Source organism: Bombina bombina, chromosome 3, assembly GCF_027579735.1.
Source record: "Bombina bombina isolate aBomBom1 chromosome 3, aBomBom1.pri, whole genome shotgun sequence".
NCBI lineage: Eukaryota > Metazoa > Chordata > Amphibia > Anura > Bombinatoridae > Bombina > Bombina bombina.
Window position 1 is genome coordinate 1,220,287,950 of NC_069501.1, and position 21,885 is coordinate 1,220,309,834.

The window sequence follows — 21,885 nt, forward strand, 5'->3', positions numbered from 1 at the left end:
CTCCCTATTACATCCCCTTCTAGGCTGAAATACTTGTTCAATAATTTGAAAATGGAATTGGGAAATTTGATCACCAGCTTTAACAAAATGATAGGATACTGGGGCTTCTAAATCCTTCCTCCATATACTAGACTTATGCTCATTAATCTGTTCACGGGCTCTCCTAGTGGTCTCACCCACATATAATATGCCACACGAACACTTAATATTTACTATTACAATTATAGTAACCATTAATATGAAATGATTTACCTGTGTGCGGATGAAAAAATGAGGCCCCCTTAATAATATTACTACAGCTAAAACATCCCAAACATGGGTAGCAGCCCTTCTTGGCTGGGTGCCAATAAATGGTAACTAGGGATGGGTGAATGTGCAAATTTCCGAATTCGAATGTTAGAACAAATGTTATTACCGAAATTCGAATTACAAATCCGAATGTTGATACGAATGAATATTCTTAAAAATTCTATAATCGAATGCTATTTATAGTTTTCGAATTTGAATATTTATAATTAGATTGAATGGATTACTTCTTTTAAAACTGAGTGCTGCTGCATTGTAAATTTACTTGATTTTTGCACAGGGCCCTGCGGGTGTGCACCAATTTATTCACTGGTGCTGGATACTTTTTGTTTTAATTGAATGTTTGGAATGGAGACCATTAGGAGTTTATCACAGCCATCCGAGCTTGTCACAAAAAGTTTGTTCAGTAAGTGATAAATCAGACATCTACACATGAACTATAAACACATATCAAAACACCTTAGCCTCATTTTTGCTTTACATATATGCTTTATATATATAATTCACTTAGATCACACAATTTTAAACAACTTTCCACTTTACTTCTATGATCAAATTTTCAGTAAGGGAACTCTGGGCCGGACTGGGAATAAAAAGGAGTCCTGGAAAAAATATGAAGACCAGCCCTATTTTCCATTGAGTCAGTAGAATGCACATGCCCCATTTTTCTCAAAGGGGATTACTTAGATACTTCTTCCTCAGAATTAAATTATATCACTTTGTATTAAATAAAAGTGCCAGATTGATGTTATAAAGGCACTCTACAACCCAATTGCATCCATTAATCCCCCTTTAAATTGTAGCTCTCCAGCCCCAGCTGCTGCAGCCCACCGGGAAATCTCCTGGTATTCCAATCCAGCCGGGATGTCCTACTCAACAGAGGGCCCTAGTACAAAATATTTTTTGGGGCCCCCCAAAGGTAACATATTAGTAAGCAACAGTAATAATATATATGCTGCTCTGTATTATGATTTTGAGGATAGATAGATATAGACAAACAGAAAGATAGACCTGGATTCTGCACTAATAAAATGCTCCCTTTCATTAGAATTATACACATTCTGCACATGCCTATATATAGGTTGGCTTTTATGGGCCTCCCAGCACTTGGGCCCTGGTGCAAGTGCACCTGCTGCACCAATGGTAATTCCGTCCCTGTCTCTTGGTATCCTTTGTTTAAGGAGCAGCAATGCACTACCTTCGAGCTAGCATAGAACATTAGTTAACCAATGGCAAGAGGTATATATGTGCAGCGAGCTCCCAGTAGTGCATTGCTGCTCCTGAGTCTGCCTAGGTATTCTTTTCAACAAAGGATAGCAAGAGAACTGCGTGAATTAGATAATAGAAATACAATGGAAAGGTGTTTAAAATTGCATGCTCTAGCTGAATAATTAAAGAACAATTTGGGGTTTTATGTCCCTTTAAATGAAAACATTCTTTACATAAGTTATGTGCTAGATGTTTTACATGAAAGGATTTCAGTAGTTAAGGTGCACCCTATTGGCTCCCCATCAAGTACAACACTTAAAGGGACATAATACTCATATGCTAAATCACTTGAAACTGATGCAGTATAACTGTAAAAAGCTGACAGGAAAATATCACCTGAGCATCTCTATGTAAAAAAGGAAGATATTTTATCTCACAATCTCCTCAGCTCAGCAGAGTAAGTTCTGTGTAAAAAGTTATACTCAGCTGCTGTCCAGCTGCAGGTAAAAAAAATAAAAATAAATGAAGAAATGAACAGCAGCCAATCAGCATCAGCAGTGCTGAGGTCATGAACTCTTTTACTGTGATCTCATGAGATTTGACTTAACTCTCATGAGATTTCATTGTAAACTTCCATAAACTAAATAGGGAAATAACATGAGAGTGCACAAGGCTCATCCCTTCAGCTGTCTCAGGACAGACATACTAATATGCTGCTAAGAAATCCTTTACAATGGAATGTGGCTACTGAGGAACTTTTGAGGTAAAATATCTTTCTTTTTTAAATAGAGATGTTCAGGTGATATTTTCTAGTCAGCTTTTAACAGCTATGCTGCATCACTTTCAACTGTTCAAACATTTGGGTATTATGGCCCTTTAAGTAGTGTTTTGGAAGTTGTCTTGCATTTCTACTGCCTGCGAGTCCGCTATTTGTTATTATAGGGAGCCAAGTTAAAAGAATCATTTATGCATGGGTATGTTTACCTCCCAGGAGCCTTAGGAATCCTAGTATAAAATTACAAAGCATCTTTATCAGATATGGTCTAATAAAATGACTGCAGGAACAGCCTGCACCTGCTTCAGTAGATCAAATTACCCTCATGGAGATATTGTATGTTGTCATATGTTGAGTAATCGTTCATCAAATGAAAATAATAAAACAAACGCTTGTGCAAGACATTACAGCATCAATCTGATTATTACTTACCTAATGATGCAGCACTGGTCTTTATTGTTGCGTTGCATATTAAAGTAACAGTTATCTGCTATGGCAAAGATATGTGGTGGCATTTCCCCAATCTTCTTATTGGTGTAAAGGCGAATCTGGTCTGGGGTGTAGATAGGGAGCAGCTGATAAGGATTCACGGCAACTAAAATGGAACCGGTGTATGTCTGAAAGAGGAATATAGGTGTTTATATGGTGGAATCGAGTGGGACTGTATGAGAGAGGTAAATACATTGGTTTAGAAGAGTAACGTTAACCTTTTTGGCTTTCAATAAAAATCACTTAAAAGGATAGGAAACCCACACATTTTCTTTTGTGGTTCAGCCAGAGAATATAATATTATGCAATTTGCTTTCTTGTCATTATATTCTTTGTTGAAGAGATACTCAGGTAGGAGTCTGGGGCACTACATGGCAGGAAATAGTGCTGCTATCTAGTGCTCTTGCAAATAGATAACATTCTTGTAAAACTGCTGCCATATAGTGTTCCAGATATGGGCAGGTACCTGAGCTTATGTCCCTGCTTTTCAACAAAAGATACCAAGAAAGAAAAATGTCAAATAGAAGTAAATTAGAAAGTTGTTTAAAATCCCATGCGCTATCTGAATCAAGAAAAGATGTTTGATTTCATATCCCTTTTAGATCACAATTATTGTATTGAGGCAAAGCTACTTTTCCCTGGGAACACGGCCTACATGTAGCAATAAAGTACACTGTAACACATTTCTAATTATCTTTGATTATTAATAAATAATAATAATAAGGACAAACATCAAATTAGACTCCTGACCCTGCAGACTTCTTCTCTCGCCCTATATCCAGATCACATGACTCAAGGACCTGCAGTCTTCTTCTCTCGCCCTATATCCAGATCACATGACTCAAGGACCTGCAGTCTTCTTCTCTCGCCCTATATCCAGATCACATGACTCAAGGACCTGCAGTCTTCTTCTCTCGCCCTATATCCAGATCACATGACTCAAGGACCTGCAGTCTTCTTCTCTCGCCCTATATCCAGATCACATGACTCAAGGACCTGCAGTCTTCTTCTCTCGCCCTATATCCAGATCACATGACACAAGGACCTGCAGTCTTCTTCTCTCGCCCTATATCCAGATCACATGACTCAAGGACCTGCAGTCTTCTTCTCTCGCCCTATATCCAGATCACATGACTCAAGGACCTGCAGTCATGCTGTCAGCCATCAGATCATCAAACGTTCTGGCCTTAAAGATCCTCAGTCCCTTAACAACAGATCTCCAAAAGCAGTTTCCCCCTCAGTGCAGCAATACAAATAACTGTGAGTGCTATACAGGACACGTATGCCATGAGTTCAAGGAAAACTTATATTTTGTACAAAGGTGCAGATTGGGCTGAGGGTGTAGTGACAATTGCCCCTCTCTGTGCTGTCCTTAGACCCTGGACCACCCACAGCACATGCTGTTCTACCCATAGAACAACTGTAACACCTGGGCCCATGCATGAGAATCTGCAGGGTAAATGCTTGTCCCCCCCCCTCATCGTTTATGTTCTAGAACTGTCACCATTGTTGGTAATCCAGATCTGCATTTTGCTGCTCTCCCTACGCTATAAATGTAATGATTTCAAAAAGTGAAACCCAGAACCACCCAACCATAGCCTAATCTCACTCAGCATGGACAAGAGACTGGGTAGTGTGTACCTATTGATTGATCTTTGTATTATGTCTAAATGCCAGTAAACACATTGGAAAGCATAAATAATGTATTAGAAGATGTTTTGCAGATCCAATAGACAATAATCAGTATATTTGGTCTTTAAGGGAGGTGTCTAAATTATAGCTGAATTCCATTTGTGTGCATTTATATAGTCAATGGACTATATGAGTTTAGGAATGAAAAAAAGCTGCCGTACATTATAAACAGTTAATGTGTATATGTGTTTATAATGTTGCCATTGGAAATATTCGTCAGGGATTAAACATTTGTAATATGTTATTTTTGTTTTAAAATATATCTATTTAAGGGGAAAATAATTTGAAATCTTAAAATGATACTATTTATTTCTCTCGTCTTTATGCTGCAATACCTTTTAGAAAACGAAATTGAAATGGTAAAAAGCAATACAACTATATACGTTTTCTTCCTAATGATAATGTCGCACACCATTATTGCTTTCAGTATCAGAAGTCTTGCAAGACTTCAGAAGAACAACATAATGTATAATGTTCATAAATCAATATAAAAAACATAAAATAAAACCATATAAAATACAAATAACTTTTTTACAAAGACAAAACATCATGGGCATATTCAAGCAACATGGTTTATGTGAAGCATGAAATAACAACATAACGGCAAGCAGGCACTGGTTCAGTGGTCTTGATGGATAATGATTATGGAATGACTGAGCCTGTATTGTGAATATGGATAATGAATTGTTAGTAGAACATGGTTGTACTGTACCATACTTACCCGCCCTCCACAGTTAGTCTTTAAAAAAGGAAAAAGCATTTTCTGGTTAGTGTTATCACTGTACAATAAGATTATTAATGGGGAATTTTAATATTTTTACATGGTAAAGAATTTAAACACTTGTCTTTGAAAACAATTGGCTTTTCAAAGTAAACTTGCATAATATTTACTAGACAAATATTAAAAAGATGTGAGTATCATAAAAAGCCTGCATTCTGAAGGGAAACACTAATGGACATATTTCATGTCTTGGAAATCAAACCAGATTTAAACAGTAAATTATTTCTTTATATGCTCTCATATTCAAAACACTTTGAACTTTGACGCGCCTCCTTTACTTTGTTTTAGTATTTAATTTGTGATTATCCTAACTTGGAGGTGATAGGACTTTCTAAGGATGGCTAGGAAGTTTATTTTAGCACAAACACTATCCCTATACCCCACGGTTTGTGTACTTTTACTCATATTCAAAACACTAACTGGTGGCTGGCTAGACAGATTTGAGCTACTAGGAGTAGGTAGATTATATATCCAATATATTGTGACCGCGCTAACTTCTGCGCCCCATAGACTTCAATGTAGAGCGCAAACTGGAAAAAACCTAACACTTATTGCTTGTAATGAATATTTTACTACATTCCAATGTTCTTCCCATAGAAGAACATGTTCTATTAATTTTTAAATATATATTTATATATATTTACTATATATATATATATATATATATATATATATAATATTTAATTTATATGTATTTATATATATATATATATATAGGTATATACAGATATACTGTACGTATACAGGAATATCTATTTAAAAATACAAAGAACATTTTTCACTATGTGAAGAACTTTGGAATGTAAAATATTTAAAGTACATACACAGTAAAACACATTATTAAATATTAAAATTGAAAAAACATTTTTCTTGTTTTCAGGTATTTGAGTTGAAAGGGCTCCACTCAAATACCTGAATACAAGAAAAATATTTTTTATTCAATTTTAATACTATGCTTATATCTGTATATATGTATAATAATAATACATACATATATAAACATATATAAATATGTATATATACATGAATACACATGCAATGTATGTATATATCCATTTTAACACTTTCCATTCAAATACCTTGTGATATATCATATACCTTTCAACTTTATAACTTTTTTTATATTTATATTAATAATTTTTATTAGATATTGCATATATGAGTGTAACACTTTATTTTAATGTGTTTATGAAGTGTTTAATGCAAAAAAAAATGTTTTATCCCTTACCCTTTATGCGAGGTCTTCAGTTGCGCTAACACGGCGATCGCAAATTTAGTTTTTGCTTGCAAGTTGAGTTTACTTATAACTTGTAATATGTGTGCAAGTTAACGTGGGTGTGATATTTCAATATCGCACCCACACTATCTTTAGCGCTCCACTTGCAATCTAGCCCTTTGTTTTTCAAATCATAATGTCAGATTTGGGGGTTTCATGTATCTTTAATTCTACAAAATATTTTTGTTTTTACATACTTTGATTTTAAAGTAAATGTTAACTTTCAACTATTAGTGCCTGGTTTTTAAAAATACTATTAAAAACAGGGGCCCTTACATTGCACCGTATTTTACAAATACTTACCTTTTACTTCTTCAAAGCCGGATAGGCATCCCCCGCCTGCAGTTCCTCTGTAAATACGTCACCAATGACGAAACCGGATTCCTACAATCAGGGCCTCACGAGATAGATGCTCTGGGGGGCAAGCTGTGATTGGAGGAAGCAGGTTTTGTCATTGATGATGTATTTACAGAAGACCTGCAGGCGGGGGATGCCTATCCGGCTTTGAAGAAGTAAAAGGTAAGTATTTGTAAAAATATGGTGCAGTGTAAACTTTCATCAATGAAAGTGCCTCTGTTTTTAATAGTATTTTTAAAAACCAGGCACTAATTGATGAAAGTTTACATTCACTTTAACTCCTAATTGGTTCTAAGATATAGTATTCCTGGAAGTATAAAAATATGCATTATATTGAATTAAAAAGACAGGATGATATTAACTCAGTTTAAAAAAATAAAATAACTAGACTAGACAACCAGTGACATTTAGAGGCAACACCCTCATAGTATTATATCTCACTATAGTACTATGTAATCTCAGACAAGTGCTGCTATTGTAACTCAGCTCCTGTGTTTCCTATAAATGATTCATCTAACTGCTGGGCAACTGCTGCATGAACAATGCTGTCAGAATCCCACATCATCCTCTTTATGAAATGTTAATGTACTTAATGTTACACTGAATATTGCAAGTGACCAGGTGCAAAAGGTTCAGGTGTACAATTAATGATATGGTGATCTATATATCGCTTCATATCTTCCATATGTATCTATCACATGTCTCTGGTTTTTATACACATGTATATATAAATATTTTTTAGTGTGCATGTTTATATAAAGTTTATTACATTTATTTTCTTCTATCTGATAACATTTTCAGATTGTGCTGTTTAATACATTGTGGACAATTAGTTGAGGATCTCATACAACTGTAGGAAACACAAGATTTTGAAATGCTACTGAGCTTCATTCACAGCTCTATAAACTATGTAGTATCACTAGCACTGCAGAATCTGTTGGAGCTCTACAAATAAATGATAATAATAATCATCATCATAATAGTAATATCATTCTTGCTATTTGAAAGTGGCATATTTCATTATTACAACACATGCTCATTTCCATCAGATTTAAAAAAAAAAGGGGGAAAATCCAGACATTTGATGGACTAAATGCTATGGTCTGTTTTATGACTAACAAAAGCAGAGGGGCACCAGAGTTTTAAAGTGTATAAATGTTAACGTTATACTTGAACAACTTTAAAAATATACAGCGGTCCATAAAAATATGCCTATGACATTGCATATGCTCTGCTGACGCGTTTCGGCTGTTTGCTGTACTAATAATGTATCAAGCTTGGAGTACGGCATACAGCCGAAACGCGTCAGCTGTGCATGTACATAGGCATCTTTATTTAACTCTATATATTTAAAAAATTTGTACAAGAATATAGTTCACTTTTATCCACTTTAAAACTCTAATACTCTCCTAATTTTTACAATTGTTCCTGGCAGATGGGAGTTTAGCACAAAGTAGAGGGTCCACTGTGCTGATAATTTATGCTGTCTATCGATCAGTGCTGCCTTATCTAATATAGGGCGTTAGTAAATTCATCTTTGTTTAATCTATTTTTGTAGAGCCTTTGAACCTTTTCAGTTCTTATTTGAATATGTGTAAACAAGAGGGGTTTTGTTGGCCACTTTAACCTTTTATTTATTTTGTATTTGTAGGCTTGTCTTGTTCCTCCTCCTGTACCGCCCTATTGTCTATCAGGTTATTGCTTGACTGTGGGAATGAGGTATTATGGGATCAGTCACTGATTGGCTTACTGCCAGTGTTGATGCAATAGTTCTATTTGCCTCAAAGGTTGTATGAATCAATGGGCATGGTAATGTATGAGGCAAAATATATTCAGCGCCTGTGCAGAACAACTTGATAGCACATTTTGACAGGTATTATATTTCGACAGAACTCAGGAACAGAGATGCATGGAAGGGCAGAACTCAATATACGTTGTGTTTTCCCAGAGGATCAGAAAGAAGGTGAGGACACTTTCGGACCTGAATATATATATATATATATATATATATATATATATATATATATATATATATCAATCATCAAAAACAGCACTCTCCGGTCTTTTTTCCAGTATCTATTGTTTAATGTGTGACGTTTCGGGGGTTTTCCTCTTTCTCAAGCAAAAAAATACATATGCATTTTTTTGTTTGAGAAAGAGGGAACCCCCAAAATGTCACAAATGAAAGAATAGATTCTGGAATAAAGACCGGAGAGTGTCGTTTTTAGTGATTGTTATATATGTGAAATATAAACGTGCACCCCGGCAGCTGCACATATAGATTGTGAAACCTGAGTGTTTGGTTCAGGAACTTTTATATATATATATATATATATATATATATATATATATATATATATATATAAAATTATATATAATATATATATATATAATTTGCTAACATTGCCTGACCTGAGTTATATATGCTAATAAACTTGTATTTTGTTCCTGTCATAACCCATAGAGAAGAATTGCCTGGTATTTCGGCGCTGGACTGTCATTGGGCAGGGTCAGACTGATATGCTACAGGATATTTTTTCTCTGTTAAGGGGCATAGTGTGCTAAAAGAGTATGCACCCTGAGTGGCAATGAAAATGAACAGGCATGGAAGTTATTCTATCATTTGTTCTGTCTCAGCTGAGTGCGTCTCTCTCTCTTTATATATTTATGCAAAGTGTTCTGGGGTCTCCCTAAGAGTAAAAGGGGAAACCAGACGTGTACTCCTTGCACACATGCCCTTAGAGAGGTGCCATTGCACCTCACTAACGAGGCCCACAGAAGGCCGAAACGATCGTCTGGGGTTGTTGTTGCTCTTATTCAGAAAATAATTGCCTAGTATTTTGGTGCTGGACTGTCATTGGGCAGGGTCAGTCTGATATGCTACAGGATATTTTTTTTTCTGTGAAAAGGCATAGTGTGCTAAAAGAGTATGCACCCTGAGTCACACTGAAAATGAACAGGCATGGAAGTTATTTTAGCTTTTGTTCTGTCTCAGCTGAGTGCGGCTCTCTCTCTTTTTATAATTGAGTATTAAAGTGAATGTGCATTTTGATTCTAAAGTGCCCGGTTTTTAAAAATTCGATTAAAAACAGGGGCACTTTAATTCATCAAAATTTACATTTCACTTGTGTTGTGAAAATACTTACCTTTTAATCTTGATAGCCGCTCCAGCTTCCTCCGCCCGTCGCAAAGCCTCTTCCTGGGTCTAAAATGAGGAACCCGACTTCCTCCAATCACAGCGTTGAATCAGAAACTGATTCCCCCGGTGGGGAAGCCGTAATTGAAGGATGACCGATCCATCATTTCTGACGTCAGAAATGGCTTGCGACGACCGGCGGAAGCTAGAGCGACTGTCAAAATTAAAAGGTAAAGTTTTTTTTCACAACAGGAGTTAAATGTAAATTTTGATGAATTAAAGTTCCCTTGTTTTTAATCGAATTTTTAAAAACCGGGCACTTTAGCATCAAAATTTATAGACTGTTCATCTGGATAGATAGGTTATTGTAAAATAATTATCCATTCCTGTTTAATTTGATGATTACATCTCTGGTTATCTAACTTTTCAATCTTGTAATATTTTAAGTTAATTATATAATTATCTCTTAATCATTTTTAAATTATAACTGAAGGAATGTGTGATTTTTTTTAGATATGGTAAATATAATGTGTTTTTTTTTTTCCTAAAGGGGGTGTTCAAACATGAAAGACAGGAGCAATAGTTTTTAAGAACATGTAAATTTTAATTTTCAATTTCTGGAGTTTGCAGTATAATGTAGTTTTTTCGGTTGACTGCTACAAAGGAAGTATCACAATTATCCTCTTTAATTTTTATTTGTTTGTCAAATTTCACCCAGTATTTACTGTGTAGATTTATTCCTAGCCTCTTAAACAGTTACAAGATTAATGTTTGCACATCTCTGTATTTTATCATGACTATATGATAATATAAGACTCACATATATGAGGTGTTCACGGTATCGTATGAGAAGATTACGAAGAATTCCTGCTTCATTGAGATCTCCTAAACGGATCATGTCTTCCACTCCGTGAATTGAGGTTGGATGCATGGGTTTGATATTAGTGGCATTCTGTGGGGATATCCAGTGTTCCTGTAAAATAGAACAATTAGGATTACAGTGGCATTAAATAATATTGATTCAGCCCCTAGCAAATTATATTATACAGAATTTTATGATAGTGCAAGTATGCTATATAGCAGGAACTATCATGCACATAACTCCCTACTACACCCTCTACACCAAAAGAAACAAGTGATATCAATTTTATATTGAATATTTTTAGAAAAATGGTCAGGATTGGATCATAAACTGATTATGTACTAGTCCAATCCATCCGTATTCCCATGCAAAATGTATTAAATGGCTTTTTTTGTGTGAGATTTCAAAACCATTCCAATTCATTTGAAAACTCAGCATTAATTCACGTAATACAAATTTGTCAACTAGAATGGCAACAACAGTGGGGACAATTAGGCAACTGTTGTTCCATTATATCAGAAAATACTTTTCCAACAATTTCTTCTGGGTCTCTGGGCTTTATTTTTATTTCTACAACACTGAACCAATAAAAAGCCAATTTGCTTGTTTTGAGCAACTATTTAACTATTTTCGCAGTCAAAGGGACATAAAACCCAATTTTTTTTCTTTCATAATTCGGACAGAGCAGACAATTTTAAGAAACTTTCTAATGTACTCCTATTATGAATTTGTCTTCGTTCTCCTGCTATCTTTATTTGGAAAAGCAGGAATGTAAGCATAGGATCCAGCCCATTTTTGGTTCAGCACCTGGGTAGCGCTTGCCAATTGGTGGCTAAATGTAGCAAGAGAATGAAGATTTTTTTTTTTAAGAAGGATTAAATTAGAAAGTTAGTTAATTGTAAGCTCTATCTGAATCATAAAAGAAAAAAAAAAAGGGGTTTGTGTCCCTTTTATATTTAGGAGTGTGCTCTATTCGCATATTAAGAAACACAATTTTTTTTCTTTACTTTAAGAAATTCTAAAAAATAATACTGAGCTAACACTTTTAAACCATGAAACTTCTAACCAAATGAATGATCATCTGAATGATAATTTAGCAAGGAGCGTGTTTGAAGTGTTTGGACATTCCATGTCAGTCAACTGATATTAATGGTCAAAATCCTGCATTCAAAAGCGGTAGCAGTCATAGTCAATATTGACTTAAAGGGATACTGATCTCAAATTTTTTCTTACATGTGTATGTATATATGTGTGTATGTGTATATAATGTGTGTGTGTAAATTTGTTTGTGTATGTGTAAATTAAGTTTAATAATAAATGTGTAATGAATCTATCAATATACTTTGTAATTGTATAATACCCCAGTATATATTAAGGGCTAGATTACAAGTGAGGCGCAAACGGTTTAGCGCTAGCATAATCGCCTTTTTACAAGCTATTTTAATTCTGCTGCTACTACAAGTTGAGCGCAATCACGGTAACGCTAGCACAATCTTGATTTGCGTGAGAATCCTTTCCTCAAGCTCAGAGCTGTGGTTAACTTTAAAAATTAAAAAATTGCACAAAAAATACATTACAAAGTACAGTTACACTCATACTAACACTGTCTAATACAAAGTATTAAAAAAAATTGCATAATAAAGCTATAAAGGCTCAAAGATTTGAGGGACAGTCAACACCAGAATTTTTGTTGTTTAAAAAGATAGATAATCCCTTTATTACCCATTCCCCAGTTTAGTATAACCAATACGGTTATAAAAATATACTTTCTCCAACATAGGTGTGTCCGGTCCACGGCGTCATCCTTACTTGTGGGATATTCTCTTCCCCAACAGGAAATGGCAAAGAGCCCAGCAAAGCTGGTCACATGATCCCTCCTAGGCTCCGCCTACCCCAGTCATTCTCTTTGCCGTTGCACCGGCAACATCTCCACGGAGATGGTTAAGAGTTTTTTGGTGTTTAAATGTAGTTTTTATCCTTCAATCAAGTGTTTGTTATTTTAAAATAGTGCTGGTATGTACTATTTACTCTGAAACAGAAAAGAGATGAAGATTTCTGTTTGTAAGAGGAAGATGATTTTAGCAAACGTTACTAAAATCGATTGCTGTTTCCACACAGGACTGTTGAGATGAAGTAACTTCAGTTGGGGGAAACAGTTGGCAGACTTTTCTGCTTGAGGTATGACTGGCCACATTTCTAACAAGACTATGTAATGCTGGAAGGCTGTCATTTCCCCTATGGGGACCGGTAAGCCATTTTCTTAGATTAAGTAAAAGAATAAAGGGCTTTATAAGGGCTTAAAAAACTGGTAGACATTTTTCTGGGCTAAAACGATTACTTTGCTAAGCATATTTGGCAGATTATAACTCTTAATAGTTATTATAATCTTGGGGATTGTTGTAAAAAAACGGCAGGCACTGTATTGGACACCTTTTTCAGATGGGGGCCTTTTCTAGTCATAGGCAGAGCCTCATTTTCGCGCCACTAATGCGCAGTTGTTTTTGGAAAGCAAGGCATGCAGATGCATGTGTGAGGAGCTAAGAACCACTGAAAAAGCTTATAGAAGGCGTCATTTGGTATCGTATTCCCCTCTGGGCTTGGTTGGGTCTCAGCAAAGCAGATACCTGGGACTGTATAGGGGTTAAATGTAAAAACGGCTCCGGTTCCGTTATTTTAAGGGTTAAAGCTTTCAAATTTGGTGTGCAATACTTTTAAGGCTTTAAGACACTGTGGTGAAATTTTGGTGAATTTTGAACAATTCCTTCATGCTTTTTCACATATTCAGTAATAAAGTGTGTTCAGTTTAAAATTTAAAGTGACAGTAACGGTTTTATTTTAAAACGTTTTTTGTGCTTTGTTGACTAGTTTAAGCCTGTTTAACATGTCTGAACCATCAGATAAGCGATGTTCTATATGTATGAAAGCCAAGGTTTCTCCCCATTTAAATATATGTGATGATTGTGACATAGTGTCCAAACAAAGTAGGGACAATGATGCCACAGATAATGATATTGCCCAAGATGATTCCTCAAATGAGGGGAGTAAGCATGATACTGCATCATCCCCTTCTGTGTCTACACCAGTTTTGCCCACACAAGAGGCCCCTAGTACATCTAGTGCGCCAATACTTATTACCATGCAACAATTAACGGCTGTTATGGATAATTCTATTGCAAACATTTTATCCAAAATGCCTACTTATCAGAGAAAGCGCGATTGCTCTGTTTTAAACACTGAAGAGCAAGAGGACGCTGATGATAACTGTTCTGACATACCCTCACACCAATCTGAAGGGGCCAGGAGGGAGGTTTTGTCTGAGGGAGAAATTTCAGATTCAGGAAAAATTTCTCAACAAGCTGAACCTGATGTTGTAACGTTTAAATTTAAATTAGAACATCTCCGCGCACTGCTTAAGGAGGTATTATCTACTCTGGATGATTGTGACAATTTGGTCATTCCAGAGAAATTATGTAAGATGGACAAGTTCCTAGAGGTTCCGGTGCCCCCGATGCTTTTCCTATACCCAAGCGGGTGGCGGACATAGTAAATAAGGAGTGGGAAAGGCCCGGCATACCTTTTGTTCCTCCCCCTATATTTAAGAAATTATTTCCTATAGTCGACCCCAGAAAGGACTTATGGCAGACAGTCCCCAAGGTCGAGGGGGCGGTCTCTACTCTAAACAAACGCACTACTATTCCTATAGAAGATAGTTGTGCTTTCAAAGATCCTATGGATAAAAAATTAGAGGGTTTGCTTAAAAAGATGTTTGTTCAGCAAGGTTACCTTCTACAACCAATTTCATGCATTGTTCCTGTCACTACGGCAGCGTGTTTCTGGTTCGAAGAACTAGAAAAGTCGCTCAATAAAGAATCTTCGTATGAGGAGGTTATGGACAGAGTTCAAGCACTTAAATTGGCTAACTCTTTTATTTTAGATGCCGCTTTGCAATTAGCTAGATTAGCGGCGAAAAATTCAGGGTTTGCTATCGTGGCGCGCAGAGCGCTTTGGCTAAAGTCTTGGTCAGCGGATGTGTCTTCCAAGACAAAATTGCTTAACATCCCTTTCAAGGGTAAAACACTGTTTGGTCCTGATTTGAAAGAGATTATTTCAGACATCACCGGGGGAAAGGGCCACGCCCTTCCTCAGGATAGGTCTTTTAAGGCTCAAAATAAGCCTAATTTTCGTCCCTTTCGCAGAAACGGACCAGCCTCTAATTCTACATCCTCTAAGCAAGAGGGTAATACTTCTCAACCCAAACCAGCCTGGAGACCGATGCAAGGCTGGAACAAGGGTAAGCAGGCCAAGAAGCCTGCCACTGCTACCAAAACAGCATGAAGGGATGGCCCCCGATCCGGGACCGGATCTGGTGGGGGGCAGACTTTCTCTCTTTGCTCAGGCTTGGGCAAGAGATGTTCAGGATCCTTGGGCACTAGTAATAGTTTCTCAAGGTTATCTCCTGGAATTCAAGGAACTACACCCAAGGGGAAGGTTCCACAGGTCTCAATTATCTTCAAACCAAATAAAAAGACAGGCATTCTTACATTGTGTAGAAGACCTGTTAAAGATGGGAGTAATTCATCCAGTTCCAATAGGAGAACAAGGGATGGGGTTTTACTCCAACCTGTTCATAGTTCCCAAAAAAGAGGGAACATTCAGACCAATTTTAGATCTCAAGATCCTAAACAAATTTCTCAGGGTTCCATCGTTCAAAATGGAAACCATTCGAACGATCCTTCCTACCATCCAGGAAGGTCAATTTATGACCACGGTGGATTTAAAGGATGCGTACCTACATATTCCTATCCACAAGGAACATCATCAGTTCCTAAGGTTCGCTTTTCTGGACAAGCATTACCAGTTTGTGGCACTTCCATTCGGATTAGCCACTGCTCCGAGAATTTTCACAAAGGTACTAGGGTCCCTTCTAGCAGTTCTAAGACCAAGGGGCATTGCAGTAGTACCTTACTTGGACGACATCCTGATTCAAGCGTCATCTCTGTCAAAAGCAAAGGCTCATACGGACATCGTCCTAGCCTTTCTCAGATCTCACGGATGGAAAGTGAACAAAGAAAAAAGTTCTCTGTCCCCGTCAACAAGAGTTCCCTTCTTGGGAACAATAATAGATTCCTTAGAAATGAGGATTTTTCTGACAGAGGTCAGAAAATCAAAACTTCTAAGCTCTTGTCAAGTACTTCATTCTGTTCTTCGTCCTTCCATAGCGCAGTGCATGGAAGTAATAGGATTGATGGTTGCAGCAATGGACATAGTTCCTTTTGCACGAATTCATCTAAGACCATTACAACTGTGCATGCTCAAACAGTGGAATGGGGATTATACAGACTTGTCTCCGACGATTCAAGTAGATCTAAAGACCAGAGATTCACTCCGTTGGTGGCTGATCCTGGACAACCTGTCACAGGGAATGAGCTTCCGCAGACCAGAGTGGGTCATTGTCACGACCGACGCCAGTCTGGTGGGCTGGGGTGCGGTCTGGGAACCCCTGAAAGCTCAGGGTCTATGGTCTCGGGAAGAATCTCTTCTCCCGATAAACATTCTGGAACTGAGAGCGATATTCAATGCTCTCAAAGCTTGGCCTCATCTAGCAAGGGCCAGATTCATAAGGTTTCAATCAGACAACATGACGACTGTTGCATATATCAACCATCAGGGGGGAACAAGGAGTTCCCTGGCGATGGAGGAAGTGACCAAGATAATTCAATGGGCGGAGGATCACTCCTGCCACTTGTCTGCAATCCACATCCCAGGAGTGGAAAATTGGGAAGCGGATTTTCTGAGTCGTCAGACATTCCATCCGGGGGAGTGGGAACTCCATCCGGAAATCTTTGCCCAAATAACTCAGTTATGGGGCATTCCAGACATGGATCTGATGGCCTCTCGTCAGAACTTCAAGGTTCCTTGTTACGGGTCCAGATCCAGGGATCCCAAGGTGACTCTCGTAGATGCACTAGTAGCACCTTGGACCTTCAACCTAGCTTATGTATTCCCACCGTTTCCTCTCATTCCCAGGATCAATCAGGAGAGGGCTTCGGTGATCTTGATAGCTCCTGCGTGGCCACGCAGGACTTGGTATGCATACCTGGTGAATATGTCATCGGCTCCACCATGGAAGCTACCTTTGAGACAGGACCTTCTTGTTCAAGGTCCATTCGAACATCCGAATCTGGTTTCCCTCCAACTGACTGCTTGGAGATTGAACGCTTGATTTTATCAAAGCGTGGGTTTTCAGATTCTGTAATAGATACTCTGATTCAGGCTAGAAAGCCTGTAACTAGAAAGATTTATCATAAAATATGGAAAAAATATATCTGTTGGTGTGAATCTAAAGGATTCCCATGGAAAAAGATAAAAATTCCTAAGATTCTATCCTTTCTACAAGAAGGTTTGGAGAAAGGATTATCTGCAAGTTCTCTGAAGGGACAGATCTCTGATTTATCTGTTCTACTTCACAAAAGACTGGCAGCTGTGCCAGACGTTCAAGCGTTTGTTCAGGCTCTGGTTAGAATCAAGCCTGTTTACAGACCTTTGACTCCTCCCTGGAGTCTAAATCTAGTTCTTTCAGTTCTTCAAGGGGTTCCGTTTGAACCCTTACATTCCGTAGATATTAAGTTATTATCTTGGAAAGTTTTGTTTTTGGTTGCAATTTCTTCTGCTAGAAGAGTTTCAGAGTTATCTGCTCTGCAGTGTTCTCCGCCCTATCTGGTGTTCCATGCAGATAAGGTGGTTTTGCGTACTAAGCCTGGTTTTCTTCCGAAAGTGGTTTCCAACAAAAATATTAACCAGGAGATAGTTGTACCTTCTTTGTGTCCGAATCCAGTTTCAAAGAAGGAACGTTTGTTACACAATTTGGACGTAGTCCATGCTCTAAAATTCTATTTAGAGGCTACTAAAGATTTCAGACAAACATCTTCTTTGTTTGTTGTTTATTCTGGTAAAAGGAGAGGTCAAAAAGCAACTTCTACCTCTCTTTCTTTTTGGCTTAAAAGCATTATCCGATTGGCTTATGAGACTGCCGGACGGCAGCCTCCTGAAAGAATCACAGCTCACTCCACTAGAGCTGTGGCTTCCACATGGGCCTTCAAGAACGAGGCTTCTGTTGACCAGATATGTAAGGCAGCGACTTGGTCTTCACTGCACACTTTTGCCAAATTTTACAAATTTGATACTTTTGCTTCTTCGGAGGCTATTTTTGGGAGAAAGGTTTTGCAAGCTGTGGTGCCTTCCATTTAGGTGACCTGATTTGCTCCCTCCCTTCATCCGTGTCCTAAAGCTTTGGTATTGGTTCCCACAAGTAAGGATGACGCCGTGGACCGGACACACCTATGTTGGAGAAAACAGAATTTATGCTTACCTGATAAATTACTTTCTCCAACGGTGTGTCCGGTCCACGGCCCGCCCTGGTTTTTTTAATCAGGTCTGATGAATTATTTTCTCTAACTACAGTCACCACGGTATCATATGGTTTCTCCTATGCATATTTCCTCCTGTACGTCGGTCGAATGACTGGGGTAGGCGGAGCCTAGGAGGGATCATGTGACCAGCTTTGCTGGGCTCTTTGCCATTTCCTGTTGGGGAAGAGAATATCCCACAAGTAAGGATGACGCCGTGGACCGGACACACCGTTGGAGAAAGTAATTTATCAGGTAAGCATAAATTCTGTTTTTTACCTCTGTGATAACCTTCTATCTAAGCCTCTGCAAACTGCCCCCTTATTTCAGTTCTTTTAACCGACTTGCATTTTAGAAAATTAGTGCTTACACCTAGGTAACTTCACGTGCGTGAGCTCAATGTTATCTATATGACATACATGAACTAACACTCTCTAGTGGTGAAAAACTGTCAAAATGCATTCACATAAGAGGCAGCCTTCAAGGTCTAAGAAACTAGCACATGAGCCTATCTAGGTTTAAGTTTCAACTAAGAATACCAAGAGAACAAAGCAAAATTGGTAATAAAGGTAAATTTGAAAGTTGTTTAAAATGGCATGCCCTATTTGAACCATGAAAATTTATTTTGGACTTGACTGTCCCTTTAACTTAGAGATACATACAGATACATGTCTAAACATGTATATGTATGAATGTATATATATATATATATATATATATATATATATATATCTATATATGTATATATGTATTAATGAATTTATATGTGTGTATATGGATTTACAGACATATATACACATATAAATACATTAATATATATGTATACATATTTTTCATATTTTCATGCCGGGTACGCGTATATTAAAGTATGCGATCATGTTTGCGCATATTACAGTATGCGAACGGGTATGCGCATATTACAAAAAACATGTTAAAGAACATTGTAATATGAAATATTCATGATTTCATGTTGGGTTAACGCTATTATTATGGTGTTTTCGCGAGAGAGTAGGTGTTAGGTTCTTTCCAACTTTTTTGCTCCATTGACTTCTATGGGGGACTTTAAGCACGATTTTGGTTACCGCTAGAGCAAAATACGTTTTTTTGCAACTTGTAATACCAGCACATCCCGAAAAGCCCAAAAAGCTTAACGCTAGTGGCGTTTTCGCTAACGAAAAAAAAAAATCCCCCGCCACTTGTAATCTAGTCCTAAAATGGGAATACATATTTAAATGCCATGGTAATTCTGAGTATCATAGTGTGCAGTGACTCTCTAGAATGTAATAATGTTGTAGGCTCTATATATCAGGAGGCAGGTGGACAGTGCACCCTGATATATATTTATATATATATTGCTGCACCTCTCTGCCAATCCCTTCACTGACTTCCTCTTGCCTCCAGAATTAAACACAAAATTCTGACTCTGACATGCAAAGCCCTCAACTGCACTGCTCCCGTCTATATTTCAGACCTTGTCTCCAGATACTCTTCCTTCATTCTGCTCACGACTCCTACTCTCCTCCTCTCTTGTTACCTCCTCACATTCCTGTTTACAGGACTTCTCCAGACTGGCTCCCATCTTGTGGAACTCTCTGCCTCGCTCCACAAGACTCTCCCCTAGTTTTGAAAGCTTCAAGCGCTCCCTAAAGACTCTACTGTTCAAGGATGCATACAACCTACAGTAACCTTTCTTAATACCAGTTCCTCTCCTCCATTGCTATCCACCACTAACCCCCTTAGAATGTAAGCCTAAGAGCCCAACTGTTTGCTGATCACCTTCATAAGAGCTGACCACAACAGTGCAACTCTCGGCAGGACCCTCTACCCATTTGATCCCTATTAATGCTACCTTGTATACCACCTATGTTTATAGCGCTACGGAGTCTGTCTCTACAAACATCTGATAATATATATATATATATATTTACAGTATATCTATAGCTCATTAGCTATGCTTTGGAAGGGGTGCTGTTCATGATGAAGAGGGCCCTGCCACAGACATTGACTTGGGCCCAGTGAGTTCTAATTATGCCTGGTCTGAATTATGAAAGAAAAATTTGGGGAAATGTATAACTTACAGAAAATGCATCACTCATACCCAACAAAAGATAGATAAGTGGGTCATAAGGACAGCTCCCACAGCTGTTAGTTGATAGTGACATGCACCACAGGCATACACATTGTATTATTTGTATATCAATAACATCCATTAACAAAAAAGATAATATATTTTACAAATTATTTTAATGTCCCTTTGCCCAAATGTTTTCATTATAATGATGTTTCATATTTTTTTTTCAAGGATAGTATCTCAAAAATGGCTTTCATAATTATCTAAAAGCAAATGTAATATAAAAACATGATTAAACAGATTACAAATATGGAAATAATGAGACTTACATTGCCTTCATCATCCAGCACCTGGATCTGGCCTGAATCACATAACTTGACCACTGCTCCGACAGGAACTTCAAACTCCCGACCTGTCTTGAGGTCCAGCCAAACATAATCACCCTGAAAAAGCAACAAAGCTTATATTTTACTGCACGAAATCACAGTCGTTAAACACACAAGAAACAAAAAACAAAACAACAAATCAGAGCACTAAAATAGTATAATTTAAAGAGCAGCATTCAGTCATGTTGTTTTTCTTAGTTTCTTTTCTTTGTCTGAGAAAAATGTGAAGTAAAGGCTGATCAACTTTAAACTGGAACTAATACAGCAGTTGTGCACTTCCTACATGAAATGCGTAGGATCTATTGTCTAATGCCATGGGTATGTTTTTTGTACTAAACTCTCAATTAAACTTGGACTTTTAACCTCCTTTTTAGGGAATCTGCTAAAATCTTTCCTTTTTGTGTATAATGATACTGCTGTAATAGCTAAAAGATAAATTGTAACAGCATTAGTTTCTTTACTTTTCAACAACCCCCCCCCCCCCACACACACATATTAACACATCTAAATGTTGTTTCTTCATATGGATGATATAATTATTTTTACTTCAATATCATTTTAAGCAATATTTCATGGTATAATGTTTCCTTCTGAATGGTGCAATTGTAAGTTAAATCATATTCATATATATCTATTCAAATAATTGGAGGGGGCTGGGCCAATCTTCAAAAACTTCCAGGGCCTGTTTGATTTCATGGTCCAGCCCTGCTGTACTGAGTTGGTCAGCATATATGTGTGTGTCTTCATCACTCTTAATTGACCCATTTTATTGATAATAATCGATTATTAAAATAGTTGTCAATGAATCTCATAATCGATTAGTTGGTTTGCAATTATTATTATTATTATTATTATCGGTTATTTTTAGAGCGCCAACAGATTCCGCAGCGCTATTAACAAATGCAGAGTACAAAAAAAACCAGTTATAGGGATCAAATAGGGTAGAGGGCCCTGCTAAGAGTTGCACTGTTGTAGTCAGCTCTTGAGAAGGTGATCAACAAACAGCTGGACTCTTAAGCTTACATGCTAAGGGGGTTCAGGGGATAGCAATGGAGGAGAGGAACTGGAATAAAGAAAGGTTAGCGTAGGTTGTATTCATCCCTGAACAGTAGAGTCTTTAGGGAGCACTTGAAGCTTAT

The 21,885-nt window shown here is 37.4% G+C and overlaps 1 protein-coding gene across 1 annotated transcript in view; it reads right to left on the minus strand.

The window, feature by feature from the left end:
- MYO7A (myosin VIIA) overlaps positions 1 to 21,062 on the minus strand; it is a 290,371-nt gene extending 269,309 nt beyond the window's left edge. The window contains exons 1-4 of the mRNA XM_053705599.1: positions 21,023 to 21,062; positions 20,690 to 20,820; positions 10,842 to 10,994; positions 2,723 to 2,907 (exon numbers count right to left, since the gene is read on the minus strand). Of these exons, the coding sequence (XP_053561574.1) occupies positions 2,723 to 2,907; positions 10,842 to 10,994; positions 20,690 to 20,820; positions 21,023 to 21,062 (509 nt within the window). The remainder of the gene's footprint in view (positions 1 to 2,722; positions 2,908 to 10,841; positions 10,995 to 20,689; positions 20,821 to 21,022) is intronic.
- Positions 21,063 to 21,885: the final 823 nt, after the last annotated feature.